At 40.4% G+C, this 16,371-nt stretch overlaps 1 protein-coding gene across 1 annotated transcript; it reads left to right on the forward strand.

The window, feature by feature from the left end:
- Positions 1 to 269: 269 nt before the first annotated feature.
- LOC121516910 (calcium-independent phospholipase A2-gamma-like) lies at positions 270 to 9,392 on the forward strand. The gene is made up of 9 exons (XM_041798325.1): positions 270 to 356; positions 2,114 to 3,604; positions 3,710 to 3,862; positions 3,951 to 4,108; positions 5,888 to 5,982; positions 6,072 to 6,243; positions 6,354 to 6,411; positions 6,605 to 6,799; positions 8,379 to 9,392. The coding sequence occupies exons 2-9, from the start codon at positions 2,204 to 2,206 to the stop codon at positions 8,835 to 8,837; spliced, it is 2,691 nt and encodes an 896-aa protein (XP_041654259.1). The 5' UTR covers positions 270 to 356; positions 2,114 to 2,203; the 3' UTR covers positions 8,838 to 9,392.
- The last annotated feature ends 6,979 nt before the right edge of the window (positions 9,393 to 16,371 follow it).

Below are 16,371 nucleotides of genomic sequence, written 5' to 3' on the forward strand. Positions count from 1 at the left end.
CTGGTTGTAAAGTATGTGTGTTTGCGTGTGCTGTGACGTCAGGAGCAGCTAACCTGAGCTCACCGCGGCCCTTAACTTATCGCCCCCTCCCCTAATTTTAGACATGTGCTCTGAGTCCGGCACTTAGCAGTGGCAGCATATGACCTTAAGCTTGTTTGGTCTTACAAAGCATTGGCTGAGCCTGTCCACCTCCCAGCCTGGCTTAACCAATGAGATTAGAGTTCAGGAGGAAGAAGGGCTGAATCAAGTATCAAAACACAGAGGCTTCTCACAGATGTCATAGAGGTGTCTGAATTATAAAGAGCAGAAATGTTGCTGAAGAAGTGAAGACTGAAGAACTAGATGTTTATTTAAAGGTAAATCTTAACTGACTGTTTTTATTTGACCTTTTCTGTCAAGGTTGGAGCAGCTTTAAGCCTCTTTGGGTCATGACCTTACGTCACACTGAGTAGAAAACAACCATGGTAGATGTTTTACTATTGCATACCCAGGCTTGTTTCTGTTCTCTTTCTTAAGTTGCCTCAAAATGTGTCATGTTTTACAAAGTAACCCAGTGCACTTGTACTCACAAAGGATTTGAGAGCAACTGAGGACAAAGCTGAATGTATTCCCACGTCACATTGCAGACATACCTTTCAGTAGAGAGTTATTAACATGCTATTTGAACTGACGTGTTAGCTGGTTTCACCTCACATGAAAGCGCTCAACATTAAACAGTGGAAATAAAGGTTATTGTAGTTCATGATGTCTCTGCACAATCAGGTCAACCTTTACTCTGCATTACCTGTTTATAGAGGCGCATCTGCTCAGTACAGACATGCAGCAGAGATATTAATAACCAGACTGACCTGATTCTTGGACAGTTATTTTTATGCCCTGCCCTTATACTAGTTCTTAAGGTGAGTCACAATTTTGTATTTAGTTTAATTGCATGCTATTATGTTTTAAGTAATACAGATTTATAAGCTATGCTTGCTTATAGCTCAAGGGAAGGCAATGTTTGGTTGTTTGTTGGTCTGTCAGGTTCACTTGTTTGGTCGAGATGAACTTGAGTCTTTAACTATTGGATGGTCTCACATTTTTCAAGACAATGTCATTGGCAACCTGTGATTTAAGCTGCACTATCTTTACAGTTTTGGATTATCATAAAATTTGGTCCCTATTTTCAATGTGCTGGGAAGATTATTCCCAGAAACTTTTGTGCACCCCTCAGTGTTTACACCCGTACTGTTTGCAGGTTAATTTTTCACTTGTTCAGTGAAACATCTCTACGGTTACTCACTGGATCAGATTTAAACTTTGCATGAACATTGATTGGTTATTAGACCGTTCTGACTTCGGTGATGACTTTCCTGTAGTGCCATCAGCGGGATGACAATGCTGGTTGCATTTGCGTGTTTTCTACAATAGTTGCTAAAATGCCATCTGACCACTGGCCATCCACAGATGAATTCTGAAAACGTACAGTCATGCACATACATTTTAGGCATGTGGGGTGCCAAGTATTCACTGCAGGGCCCGATGTGCCACAGCCCAGGGCTGCAGGGGTTGGGAACAGCCAGAGTCAAGTGCGATACATGCCACACATTTGTACCGCTTGGCAACCAAAGTCAAGCTCGATGGCATCTCTTTTGTCTGGGATTTATCACCCCTGGTAATACCCCCATTCACCACCGGCGGTTTTCAGGCCGTTGGGACATCCACAGTACGGCCAGGGGCTTGTGGAAACCCTACTACCCACTCCGACAGAACCCTAGGCCATGCTTTTACTCACCACATCCACCCCTTAGTCCCCCCTAAAAGTGTGGACTAAGTTATTTTTTCATTTGAATACTTTCCCATGCCCCTGGTAATATGCAAGGACATCAAGAACCTGGTGGGGATTGTGTCAATCCTCCTTCCCTCCCACTACTTCCGTCAGGCAGCTTACTCTCCAAATCTACAGTTTACTTCAGCCTCAATTTTTGGCCCTAACATGCCTAAACATTCTGCACAGTATTGTATATCATGGATCTTATGTCAGGGAAATAATTTTCCTAGAGCACCACAAGTTACTATGAATATATTAGTACTGTGACTTTTTGCTCTAACATGTTTTTGTTTGTCTTTCTAGATTCTTGCTGATTTTGCTTCTGCTCATCAATGCAAGCTAAAGGGTGATTTTGGACTTTGACTGATTGCTAAAAACAACAAAAGGGGAATTATGGGTCGCTACCTCAACACCAACTCATGTTCAAGTTGTGTGAACAAGACTTTGAGGTCATACTGCAAAATTAGGTACCTAATGAGCCTTCTCAGAAAGTACCCTCGCCTCGCTAAAGCACCACTCTGTCTGGACCTGCATGGATATTCACTACTGTCAACTCCTCATCCTTCCAGATTTACAAGAAAAGCTGCTTTTAATGGTTTTATTCACAGTGATACAGACTCTAAATCCTACCTCTTCCTCAGAGATTTTACTAAAGGAGTGAACCATCTCCAGGTTGTGCGTTTTTATTCATCCGCCAACAGGGAACCGTCCAAAGCTGGAGCTCCTATTGGGATCCTGGAGGAGTCTCAGAACAATTTAAATTTGGGTTCACTGGGAGAACGTCTCGGCCAATCATTTAATCGACTGTCAAAGCACATTAACTATTACTTCAAAAGCAAGGACGCTGAACCTCTTGCAGGAAATGCAGCCTTTGTTGTCACCGCTACAGAATATGTTGGGAGGTCACCTAGGCGAAGTCAAAGCCACTGGGCGACCAGAGAGCGCAAGAAAGCTGAGGGCAAAGACACAACCTTGAAATGCAAAGAGGAACAAGAAGAGTCTAGATCAAGTCCTCCAGTGCAGAGCTATTCTAGCCTGCAGTTATTTCATATTAGCTCTTTGGCAACAACGTTTGGTGAAAGCTACAGCTACGTAGCTCGTCACATTAATTCAGCCTTTTCTCGTGGTTTTGCCAGCGTTCAAACACAGGAAACTCCAGATGCCTTATCTTCCACCAGGGGAGCAAACAGGAGGCTGAAGAGAAGAAACGTACAAAACACCAGCATCCTAAACTGTAGAGAAGCTGAAATCTCTCAAGGGAAATTGGGCGCAAATGAAGCAGCAGTGGAACCGAACAATACATCCAGCAGCTGGGAGGAGGGCTACCTTCAATTCGCAAGACATATCAATAAATACTTCGGTGCTAGGGTTGCTGACGATCAGAATAAGAAGGAACAACCTGTTGAAGATAATAGCACTCACAAAGAATCACGCTCACAAGCTTCCTTGTCACAACAGAGGCAAGACGAACCAGTCACCCCTGAAACTGGAGGCCTTTTCCACAGCAGCCGGAACACCACCAACTTTGGGGAGAACTTTTTCCAAATGGCCGGTCACATCAATCAGTATTTCAAGGGTCAAAGTGAGTCAGAGGAAGACACTGAGAGAGATTTCCTGTTAGAGATGGACCCTGGATCTGCTACCTCAGAGGGACTGAAGACTGTGTCATTTATGGACTGCCTTCGCCATCCCACAAGTGCCATCCCAGACTTGTTGGGTGCTTACCTAAACCCGACAGCTCACACCAAACCCAACTATGCTATAACTTCACCACAGAGGCTGTTGAACCAAAAGGTGAGCTGAGGTTTAAAGTTGAAAAAGTCCCAGTCATTCTTCTACCTGTAGCATTAGCTTACCACCTGAGATGTTTGTGAGTAATGTCTGATTGTATTTCCTCAGTTTTTCTTGAGTCAGAGACAGGCTGAGGAGATGACTCGACGTCTGATTGGCAGTTTGGCTCAGGCTTCGTCTCCTGAAGCTGTAACCACCTGTGTGGAGGCACTCAATGAACACCTGATCCGTTACCCATCCTGCAAAGTTGTAATGTGGCAGGTTTGTAGATGAAACAATCCCCTGTATTCAGGTTTTATTCAGCAGTCAGACCTGAGTTAGTCCTTAAATATGTTGCTTCTGTTTACAGGAGAAAAGTGCAGTCACATTGCTGAGAAAGCGGCGAACCTACAAAGATTACCCAACGCTTCAGAGCGCCTTGAGAGAAACACTGGCACTGATCGGATATCTGGATCCAGTCAAAGGACGGGGAATTAGAGTTCTCTCAATTGATGGTGGTGGCACAAGGTAACAGAAAATTGATTACTAATGAAAGATAAACTTTATAAATGCAGTTTGCATGTGATACACAGATATTTTTAAACTACAATTGTCTTGACTATTTCAAAGGTATAATACAACTTTTGCAGTAAAATATGTATATTATTTAAAGCAAGTTCCCGTATGTTATATATCTAATTGAGTACTTACTTTATCTATTTTCAACAATTTTTAAAACCAGAGAAATCCTGAATTTTATAGCTGTCTTGACACAGATGCAATGACAGAGCCAATGTGCATGATAGGTTTGTTGCTCTGGTACTGGGAGCCTCTGTTGCACTTTCTCATTCATGCTTTGTGCAGCTCAGTTGTGTCGGACCATGATAATTTGCAGCCATTGGCTGGGCATTCTGTCACCTGAACCCCAACCCCGCCCCCAACCAGAGGTGGAAGAAGTTAACAACTATTGTACTGAAATGAAAGTACAGTTACTCTGGTTAAAACTGGCATAAGCAAAAGTGAAAGTACTGGTCTATAAATCTACTAAAGTAAAAGTATTGTGGTAGGAACAGCAAGAGAATCTCCAACCAGGTTTCTCAGATGAAGTTTCACCTCTATAATAAAGTTAAATACACAGCAAAATTCACAGCATAAATTAAACTTATATGTTAGTCTACACAACACATAGTTAAACTACACTTTTGAAAGTGTTAAATATTTTACAGGGTGACAGAGCAGTAACTCTTGAATATCTGGCAAGATCGGTCTCCTCTACAAAGGACAAAACAAAAAGTAAACTTCAAAGCAAGGCAATGAGTACTGATGATGAATATGCTGTGTAGTCAACAGAGGGAGAAAAAGCACAAGAGTATTGTACTCAAGTAAAAGTACTTTTACTCTGGTTAAAACTTACTCAAGTAGAATTAAAAGTACTGAATTCAAAATGTACTCAAAAAGTAAAAGTACCCAAAAGGACTACTCAGCTACAGTAACTTGAGTCAGGGTGGCCCCACTAGACATTTCCAAGCCCAGCAGAGGTGCCCTCATAGGCTCTACCCATCTCCTTTGCTTACTTCTATTTCGAATCGAAGACTTTGTTTAATGAAAAAAAAAGTTCCATAAAGTGCAACTACAGAACAATCAACCGCCCTTTTCATTTCATGGATCAATTTCACAAAATGAGGGAGAAAATCTGTTCAAAAGTGACCTTCCTGATTGTTGTGGGCGATCACAGAATGCTTTAGCAAGTGGTTTACAGTACAAACCCAGAAAGCCACTTTTCACAGCTTTCTCTCTCAAAATGTGAAATTCATCCATAAAAAACGTAGTGCTGTTTAGTAAATACACCTAATATAGTGCATTGGTTTTTTTCCCCAATTCAATTCAATTCAATTCAATTCAATTCAATTCAATATAAGAATTCATCAGTGGACACACTGGTCTCTCACCATCTTTTGTTTTTGTATGGATTTGGAGCCCCCTGGTGGTGGAATCTACAAACTGCACATTTACCCAAAGGATGCGTGGTTCATCATCTTATAAGACAACTAAAAGTGGGGAGCCTTACATTTCAGAAGACAGAAATGGCAATATTTGGAAATTTTGGCTTGAATATTGACTAGGAGGCTCAAGAAATAATAACAATGGTGGATTTTCTTTTGTCAGCTTATCTGCTAATAATTTCAGCAAAACCGAGCACCCTGTTTAAGATGATCCCTGTGCTGTGTTTTTAATATAATTTTTATTTTATTACCATGATTTAAACCCAGTGTAACAGCCAAGTGTGCTTTTTCTTTCCTTTCCCAGAGGTGTGGTTCCTCTGCAGGTTTTGAAGTTACTGGAAGATGAGACCGGTAAGAAGATCCACCAGCTGTTTGACTACATCTGTGGAGTGAGCACAGGTGAGAAACAACTGAACTGTAAGTAAACATAGCTTTATGATGTGTTCTCAACATTTTTTTTACATGTTAATAATTCAACATTTATGTAGGTGCTGTTCTGGCCTTCATGCTGGGCCTGGCCCATTTTTCTCTGGAGGAGTGTGCTGACATGTACCGCCGATTTGGCACTGAGGTTTTTCGGCAGAACCGGCTGGTTGGTACTGTGAAGATGGGTTGGAGTCACTCTTATTATAACACAGAGACCTGGGAGACGATACTGCAGTAAGCACTGCTTAGATTACAACAATTCCTCAACATGCAAAACAGGCAATAAAATGTGGTCTAACTTTTTCTGTTTTTATTCTTGTGAGTAATGTCTGATTCTATTTTAGAGAAAAACTGGGACATAGAGTACTAATTAAAACAGCCAGAGATGAGCTGAGTCCCAAGGTAAGAATGCAGCTGTCAGGTTTGTAAATGCAACAACCACAATTTGGTGCACAGCAATGTAAAAACAAAGTTATTGTTAGGGCTAAAGTTGCTAAAGAGGTATCCAATGCTTTCTTACCTTATTTCTAGTATTTTCATCCCATTTTGCATAGGATTTGTAATGTTTTCACACAGTATTGTTTCTTCTGGCCAGGTTTCAGCAGTCAGTGCAGTAGTAAACTGGGGAAACAGCCCAAAGGCCTTTGTCTTTCGCAACTACAACCACAAACCAGGATCTCTGAGTCGCTACGCAGGCGCTTCAGGCTGCCAGATGTGGCAGGCAGTACGAGCATCATCAGCTGCACCGGGATATTTTCAGGAGTTTACTCTACAAAGTGACATTCACCAGGTAGTAACCTGTAAGGAAGTGGACGAAATTAACTAGAAGTTGACACGAGTTTTACATATATGTACTTTGTAATGGCCAGAGGGAGGCAACTCTGCCGGTTGACAAAGGAAGACCATATTTCACTTAGGACTACATTGTCAAGAAACACATGATTTACAGTTCTAAATATTTTTCTTTATCAGCAATTATTAATTTGAATTTATTGCAGTTATTTATATTTAATGATGTGGCTACCCTGGGGTTCCCCACCCTTCAATGAGCCTACATGGAAAGTATCGAGCAGGAACAGCACACGTCCCTGCCTTACCTGAGCCTACAAGGAAAGCTTGAGGCAGGGACAGAAGCAGCAACCACCCCAGAGCAGCGCAGGCGTCAATGACATTGATTAAGTCAGAAACAGGATAAAGGAGAAGCTGGGTAGGAGAAGAAAGAGTTACAAAAGCAGCTTGAAGAGGGAGCAGATGTGCATATATATTTTTGTAATCATGATTAGAAACTAAATGTGCAACAGCTTATTGAGGCTACACTAGATATATTTTAAAGAGTCAAGATTTGTACATTTTTGGGGAATTATTATTGTTATTATTATTTTTTTGCTTTACAAGAAACCAAACTCATAATTTCTAAAATTAAATTTTCTTTAATGTGGAAAACCTTGATTTTTTTTTTTTGTTTGTTTAATGAGTCATAAATTTTCACTTTATAAACTCAACGTTTTCAGATTTATAAAGTCATGCATTTAATCAAGCTGATAAAAGTGGTTGGATAGCCACAGCTTACAGAAAATGGTACTATAAGTGCAGATGAAAAAAATAACATGGTCATTCTGGACAAAAATCACGAGTATTTCTTTATTTAATCCCATGAAAGTATTATTTGATCAGGCTCTTAACTGCAGAACTTGTGCAAGAAGCACAGCTTCATCAGGTCTGATTTTTTTTCCACACAATCAATTGTTTTGGACTTCAGAAATGTTAAGAATTCCTAGTTTTGGTTGTTCTAAAATTATTATTTTTAAAGTTAAAAAAAAATTAAGTTTTTTTCTCGTAAATGTACACAATTGTAAACTAGGAGATTCAATGTTTTCTTTAATCAACAGGTATTCATATTTTTTATTATTTTTATTTTCTGAGTGGCCCAAATACACCGTTGTAATAATGTATAGATCTTTCAGCTAGAAAAAGTGTTTCTAGGCCTATTATATTGGGATTTTGTCAATGAAAACAATTAAAACTGATGTTTAATTATTCCAAGGGGTCCTAGGGAGCTTAGCTTGTCTTGTAGATATGAAGGGGGGTGGTTAAAGGGAAAGGTTGGGAACCAGTGCATTAAGGTATCACAGGTATTGGCTGTCATCCTAGTTAGTGAATCAGAATTCATACCCACCTTTTCTTCAAATATAGTCAATAGTCCTTGAATCACCAAGAGGAAAAAAGGCCAGAATGCAAGCTTAAAACCATTTTTCCACTTAAATCATCATGGCTGACTCCATTCCTTTTATATTGCACACTTGCACATTTTAGGATTTATAATGTCTGTATTACAAAATAATCAAGATTTATTTCTTTATGTCTTTTAGGATGGAGGAATCATCCTCAACAATCCCTGTGCCTTAGCAGTTCACGAGAGTCGTCTCCTGTGGCCCAACCAGCCCTTCCAGTGTGTGCTGTCACTTGGCACTGGTCGCTATGACAACGCTAAGAAAGGACCTGCAACCTCCACCAGCCTGAGAGCCAAAATCAGCAACCTGATCTGCAGCGCCACTGACACTGAAGGGGTCCACACCCTCCTGGATGATCTCCTCGCTCCAGACGTGTACTTCCGCTTCAACCCAATGCTGAGCACCGAGGTGTCCCTGGACGAGAGCCGGCCTACTGCTTTGGACCAGCTGCAGAGAGACACCCAGAGCTACCTGGAGAGGAACAGGCCCAAACTGGCAAGACTGTGTTTGGTGCTGGGGGCGGAGAGGTCAGCTGTTAGCAGAACCAAGGACTGGATCAGCGAGAGGGCCTGGGAGGTGAAGCAGAGATGGGTTTGAGTTAAACAGATGGACACATGTACAGGTCAGGGCAAAAAGAAGAGAAACACCTTTAAGATCAAGATTTAGGTAACCATGACCTGGATGAATGAGAACTTACACAGACACATGGACTTATGTTCAAAACTATTGGATGGATTGGGATGAAATTTCAGTCCACGGAGGATGCAGTCTCACTGAATTCTGAGCTCCCTGATCCTTCCCTCAGTGCTACCTCGAGGATGACTAACTTGATTCGGAGTTGTATATCTTGTCAACAGCTGATCTGATCTCCCTTTCTATAAATTCATTCCCTGCTGAAGATAAATTATTACTCTGATAGTGAGCTGATCAAAGTCCCTCCAATCAGGGGCGTAGCTAGGGATTTTGGGCCCCCAGAAAGAATATTACACAGGGGCCCCCTTAACCGGCAAGCAAACGTTGCATAATTTCCACAAATATCTTTGAATTTTAATGTATTTTTGAACCATAATTTCCCCATCTATCAGTGATATTTTTACTATGGTTAAATTACTTTTACTTGCATTATTTTGCAGCGCAGGAGGAGCAGGGGCCCCCTAATAGTGTGTTTTACTCTATTTGATACAAATTTCAATCTGTTGACTGATTCATTTAGTCGCTTTTGCTCCAATAATGACACTAATTACTAAGAAAAAATAAATAAAAACACACTTTTCATTGCAGGCTTTCAAAGGCCCCTTCCTACTGTGAGCCCAGGTAATCAGTACCCTTTTTCCCCCCTGTGCTACGCCCATGCCTCCAATACTTACCTTCAAAACGTGCAATATCATTATATGCAGCCTTTATTGCGTTTCTCTTTGACTTACATTGAGGATTGTGTTTAAGGGCTTTTTGACAATGCAAATGAACACTCGTACTAATATAGTATCCACTTTCATGCACTTTATTTCAAAAAGCTAGTCTAATGTGCACTTGTGACTCTATTTATTGTCCTAAGTTAATTTTATTATAGCAAAATCTCAACTTATACCTCCATGTTACATACATCTGTGTGTATTGTGTTACTGATCATTGGTTTTGAATAAATTCTATTTATTAAAACTGTTTCCTCTGCATGTGATGCCTTAAACTCTGGCCACTTTTGCCAACCTGGTCTTGCCAAATGATGTAAGACTTTATCAATGAAGGAGAAATCATCCAATCACTTGAATGTGACGGGTTAAATCCCCCCCATGTGTCTGGAAGCTGTGCCTCCCCTGTCCACAATAGACTGACTTTGTTCCACACAGAAAGGCTTTGTGTGAGAGAGCGTGCGTTCGTGCCAGCCAGAGTGAAGATACAAGGTCAGTAAACCGCCCCCATCACACTCTGAGAATCAACAGCACACAAAAATACTAAAATATCACTCTGTAATGTCGATACTGTTGTTGAATGTTGGGATATAGGAGCTGAACACCTTGAGTTTACCCACAAAGGAGCTCCTGACATGAAACTTCTGCTTTAGCCTCCCATCACAGTGAAGATGACGTTATATGTGTGTGTGGATTTCACAATGGATTTATTATAGCAGGCTCTCGGGCCCTGTTTGACGCATGACCTGAGCTTTGGATCGCCATCCTGGTGGGCAACATGGGCATGGGTTATCTTGCCTGACATCGGCTTCAGGATGAAAACGTGACAAATAACACCAGATCAGGATATTCCAGGAAAAAGAAGAAGAATTGAAGATGTGACAGAAGAGGAGACGAGAGTAGGTGCTTTCACTGCAACAAGGAGAAAAGTAGGACCAAGACGACACTGAAGCTACGAGGTAGGAACCCTTAAAGCTAAAAGGAAAAAAACTTTGTATGGCTAATTCTGAAAACTTGATGTTCTTGATAAAAGGCAAAGTAATGCAGTGAAACCTAAGAGAGGAGCTGTGGAGTGTATCACTGCATGAAGGAGTGCTTTAATACTTGCAGCAGTCGTTCAAGATGCTTATCAATGGAAGTCAAGGTTTGAATGATGTCATTGTCTGAGTTGAGAAGTGGGACGGGTCTAAAAGTGCATCAGCAGATTTTTATGAGTGAACCGAACATTGTTCAGCTCTTTCACCTGCCATTTAGAAGATTTTATTTTAATCTGCATTTCATACAATACATATAAAATCAATTTCTCAAAAATAAATATCCACCTAGTGCTATATTAGAGCTATGTGTATAGAACAACATTGTTAGTCTTATAGGCCCTCATTTATCAAATTAGCGTAGAAACCAGCGCAGATTTGGGTGGAAGATTTAGATTATGATGAGGTCCACGTGCAATTTATGAAACATGCGTATCCGGCCAATCACGGTAACGAATGAGCAGGCCTTGATAAATGGAAATGGAATGGTAGAATGGAATGCAATGGAATGGTAGAATGGAATGGAATAGTAGAATACAATGGAATGGAAAGGTATGGTAAAATGCAATAAAATGGAATGTATAATGGAATGGAATGGTAGAAAAGAATGGAATGGAAAGTATAATGGAATAGAATGGTGGAATGGAAAGGTAGAATGCAATGGAATGGAATGTATAATGGAATGCAATGGTAGAATGGAATGAAATGTGTAATGGAATGGAATGGTAGAATAGAATGGAATGGTAGAATGGAATTGGCCCCTGTGGTGCAGCCTAAGCTTTTGTCCTTAATGGAATTTTTTTCCCCTTACATTACTTTTACTTTTACACTTTAAGTAGTTTCGAAACCAGTAGTTTTATACTTTTACTTGAGTAAAAAGTTTGAGTTGATACTTGAACTTCTACCAGAGTCTTTTTAAACCCTAGTATCTATACTTCTACCTGAGTAATGAATGTGAATACTTTTGACACCTCTGGTGATACCACAGTTTCAGGTATTATTATAAATGTAGGTCACTATAACAGTCAGACAGTGATATGCTGGTTTACAGCAGACATAAATCGATCCCTTTTAACTGTTAATTAGACTTAAAAAGACTTTTAAGAAAGCCTGAAATGTTGGTAGCCTACAAAAAAGAAGAATTGTTATTAATTTCTGTTTCTAATCTGTATGTATTTCTTACCAAACATATCAGTCATAACTCTGACATTTAAGAACGCTGGATGAGCTCCTGTCTCTTACAGCCTCTGCATGCAAATAATCACAGTAGTGGATTACACTGATTATGTAAGTCCTCAGGCTAGTTGATTAATTATGATCCAATGTAAAGTTGTTTTTGTTGTCTGTATTATTTGTTGTTTTTCTCTCTCCCCTGGAATAACTGAGTTTTTTCCTGCTTAAATAGCTCCGATAACTTAAATAATTGCTAAAGGCAGCCTTTTTTTTTTTAAATAAATAAACATCGAATATAACAAATGAAGAAATCTGAAAGCTTGCATGCTGCTCATCACTCAGTTATTTTTATTCTTTTTAAATCATGTCGTATCTTAAACCCCTAGATTTACACTGTATAGTGAGTCCACACGGACTTGAAAATGTGCAAACACAAGCTCAGACCTGGCATGGGATTTGAGTGTATCGTACACCCAGTTTTCTGGCAGATGCATGTTTGGGTCAGAAGTCTGGCTGCATATTGACATTTTACACCCCTAAATGAGTGTATGTTCAAATATGCTTCCTCCATTTTTCACAAAAACATTTAGTAATCCAGAAAATCTAGAAATCCAACATACAAACATAACCCATGACATTTAGCACTACTATTCACCTCTATAGAGTGGTGTCCTAAAACGCGGAAGTGATCTAGCATTTTACCACTTTTGGTTTCTTCGTCTGAAAGTCTGTGGGATTTTTGACTGAGTTTTCCATTAAATGCCTGAAACATGGTCTGTAGTGATTAGAAGCTCAAGAGACTTTAACATTTTTTCCATGAAATAAAATACACCTGTAAAGATCCCCACTCTTTAATTTTTTATCTTTTTTTGCATCTTAATAAAAGTGGTTGCAAAAGGGCAGCTAACTAGGACTACAGCGTATTAATATTACACTGAGTGTGGCAACTGAGCTTGCTCGTATCCTCGCACAAGACAAGGAGGTGATGACGTGAAATTCAGTCGACCGTGTTGTAGTTCACTATAGCATGACATTAGCTTTTTTACTTTTGTCAATTACATGAGGGAACAAAAATGATGCTTATATTATTTTTTCTGAAGATTACCTTTATGAGCAAAACGTGAAAGTTTTATGAACTTTTATTGGACACAGATCTTATTTTCAGCAATGATCCAAAAATCCATTAAAAAATCCCATAGGCTCACCACTGAAGGAACCCACTGAGGCTAACTTCCTGGTTTTGCCTACAAAATCACATTATCACTGCACCACTCTATAATATATGAGTTGCACAAATGATTTGTTAGATGCTGTAATGTCACTTAACATGATGACTGATCTCCACTGATTGGCTGAGAAAAATCCTTTTGGTTCTGCTGTTGCACAGAGAGTTGGGGGGGAGATCACGAAGGAAGTCGACCATATATGGTCCCTTGTCTTATAAAGGGTTAACTGAATCAAGTTTTACCTGCAGGTCTGGAGAGGTTTTTCTGGGGTTTTTTGTGACCTCCTGGATGAGTTGGAGGTTGGCCGGCCACTCTGGGAAGGTTTCTCCTTTTGTGGGTAATGGCTCTCACAGTGGACAGTGGTCCACTGGAGACCCATAGCATTAGAAATGGCTCTGTAACCCTTTCCAGACTAATGTATGTCAATGACTTTGTTTCTCTTCTGCTTTCTGAGATTTTTTTTAGCCTACTTCACTTTGTCAGACAGGTTCTGCTTAAGGAGCTGAATATATTAATGTCTATGCTGATTTGTAAACTGCTATGCCACTAGAGTTTCACCTTTTTTCAGACAGAGTTTTTTCTTTGGCACACTTTGGATGACACCATGGAGATTCTCGTCTTGTGCCCTCACTGCTGCATTGACGTCAAAGTGTAAATGATAGGTGCTGCGATTCTGAACGGGCAGCTTGTGCAGTTGTGAACCCTGCCTCCCACAGTGCTATCTGCTCTTACCCGAGCCCTGGTCAACACGTGCCAAAGGAGACCCTGCGAGCATAGAGACCTTGTTGTCGTCACTGAGCTGGCTCTGTCCGTCTCTCTGCCTCTTCACTGTGCAATCTGGTGCATGGCACTGATCGCTGTACTCTGCCAGGATTGCTTCAGTTCAATGTATAGACTGGAAAAAGCCCATTCAGAGAGCCAAGAAGCTCAACATACCCCTCTGCTTTTGTTCAGTGTGTGAGGCAAGTCAAGTTTTTTTTTCAGCTGTGAGCAGAGGACGGGAACTGCTCCAGAGGAGACGGAGTATCCAGGCCTGTTGTAGCTCTATCACAAACATGTAAAATCTGAAAGATGAGTTACATATTTGTACAAAATACAACATTCACCCCTTATTTCACCTTATTTTACCCACCTACCCACTCTCACAGGCTATTGTGTAGCCAGTCAGTGCTGGTTTGTATAAGCGGCCCTGTGTGGATGCCTGAATGCCTACACAGGTCAGGACTCTGTCAACGGCAGTAAGGTGGCTTTTGTTTTACACAATTACAGCTTCTCCTGTGTTTTTGGCTCTGCCTCTAGAAAGAAAATGCTCTGTCTCTCTGTCGGATTATCTGAGCTGAATGGAAATGACCTTTTCCACCTCTGAGGACATGAACGTTAAATCTGTTTTAAAAACAAATAAAAGAGGGTAAGATCCTTTCGACCCCCTGTCAAGCCCCTCCCTCCTCAGTTACTGTCGCTTAATTTGACAAAATCAGCTCCCTCACATTTGAAGCATTGAAAATACCGCCTCATTTTACTAACTGTTAATCTATTGCACTGATTTCATTCTGTAATGAATTTCCATCCATCCATTTTCTTCTGCTTATCCGGGGTCAGGTCACAGTGGCAGAACTGAATGTTGTGTCAGGATACCTTAAAATCTTCAAAAACATTTGCTCATTTTGAATCAATTGGCAGCATTTGTCTCAAAAAAGTAGGGACATGGTCATGTTTGCCTTTGAGTAGCAGTCCCTCTTCTTTTAACAACAGTCTGTAAACATCTGGGAAGTTAGGAGACCAATCGTTGGTGTTGTCCCATTCTTGTCTGATGTAGAATACTAACTGCTTAACAGTCCTGGGTCTTCTTTGCCCAATTTTTCATTTTAGGATGAATCAGATGTTTTCTTTCGGTGAAAGGCCTGGACTGCAGGCAGGACAGTTCAGCACCCAGGCTCCTCTACTGCACAGCCAAGCTGTTAGGATGGATGCAGTATCAGGTTTAGCATTGTCTTACTGAAATGTGAAAGGTCTTACCTGAAAGAGACATTGTCTGGATGGGAGCACATGTTCCTCTAAAGACTCGATATACTTTTCAGCATTGGTAGTGCCTTTCCAGATGTGTTAGCTGCCCACACCACTGGCACTAATGCAACCCCATACCATTAGAGATGCAGGCTTTTTAACTGTGCCCTGATAACAAGCTAGATGGTCCCTCTCCTTTTTAGTCTGCAGGACATTCATCTGACCACAGAACAGTTTTCCATTTTGCTATAGTCCATTTCATAGGAGCTTTGGCCCCGAAAAGACAGCAGCATTCCTGGATCTTGTTCACATATGGCTACCTCTCTTCATGATACACTTTTAACTTGTATTTGTAGACGGCACCACTGACAGTGTTTACAGAAAATGATTTCTGGGAGTGTCCCTGAGCCCACGCAGCAATTTCCAGTACAGAATTACATCTGTTTCTGACCCCTTAAAGCCTGAAAACACAAAAAATAGCAAGAAAATTCTAATTTTTTGGAACTGAAATGTTCAATAACTTTCTACTGAAATTTTAAAAAATCAGAATTTCCATAAAATTTAACAATTATATTTTTAAGTATCTCATTTTATTCATCAGGTGTTTTTGGTAACTGATAATCCTCTTGAGGGCATTTTTATCATTTATCAGATTGTATTCTGAAGTTTTTTTGAGTTATTTATTGAGCATATTGATTAGATAGAGGCATCATAAAAGTATGTATCAAATATGCGACAACAGGCATTAAGGGGTTAACGCAGTGCCACCTGAGGACCAAAAGATCCCGGACATCCAATACTGACCTTTGGCCTTGTCCCTTGTGCTACTTTTATACCCAGTCATGTCACAGACCTGTTGCTTACAAGCCCCCCCCCAACAGTTTTTTTTCATAGTTCCACTTACTAAGTCTATAAAATCAACCAAAGGGTAAAACATCCAAGGGGGTGAATACTTTTAATAGGCACTGTAGGAGTTTGAAGTGGTTACAGTTGTCATGAGAAAGTTCTGGATGTTGCATATTTCTGGCCTTCGTGCCTCTTTCAGGAGTCATGAGATTTCAGATTTGCCACATGTAAAATTCATATGAAAGAAACAAACACGGCTTTCATACTCTGTTCTCCAGCTCTCTTCAGTCAACAATAAAACCCACATTTTGATGTCATCAAAACAAACAGGAATGATTTGTGCTTTCATTAAGGACAATCTGATGAAGCTCAAACTAGACTGGGGCAAAGTAAACAACATTCAGCTATGAGTCTTCAAGAAAAACTTTTTTTTTTATAA

The sequence above is a fragment of the Cheilinus undulatus genome, linkage group 11 (assembly GCF_018320785.1).
Source record: "Cheilinus undulatus linkage group 11, ASM1832078v1, whole genome shotgun sequence".
Lineage (NCBI taxonomy): Eukaryota > Metazoa > Chordata > Actinopteri > Labriformes > Labridae > Cheilinus > Cheilinus undulatus.

Excerpts from the sequence above, each read along its gene's own strand:
- LOC121516910 (XM_041798325.1), top strand. The coding sequence starts at position 2,204 with ATGGGTCGCTACCTCAACACCAACTCATGTTCAAGTTGTGTGAACAAG. Across the intron at positions 6,244-6,353 it reads ACCTGGGAGACGATACTGCA|AGAAAAACTGGGACATAGAG; the intron begins GTAAGCACTGCT and ends ATTCTATTTTAG. Across the intron at positions 6,800-8,378 it reads TACAAAGTGACATTCACCAG|GATGGAGGAATCATCCTCAA; the intron begins GTAGTAACCTGT and ends TATGTCTTTTAG.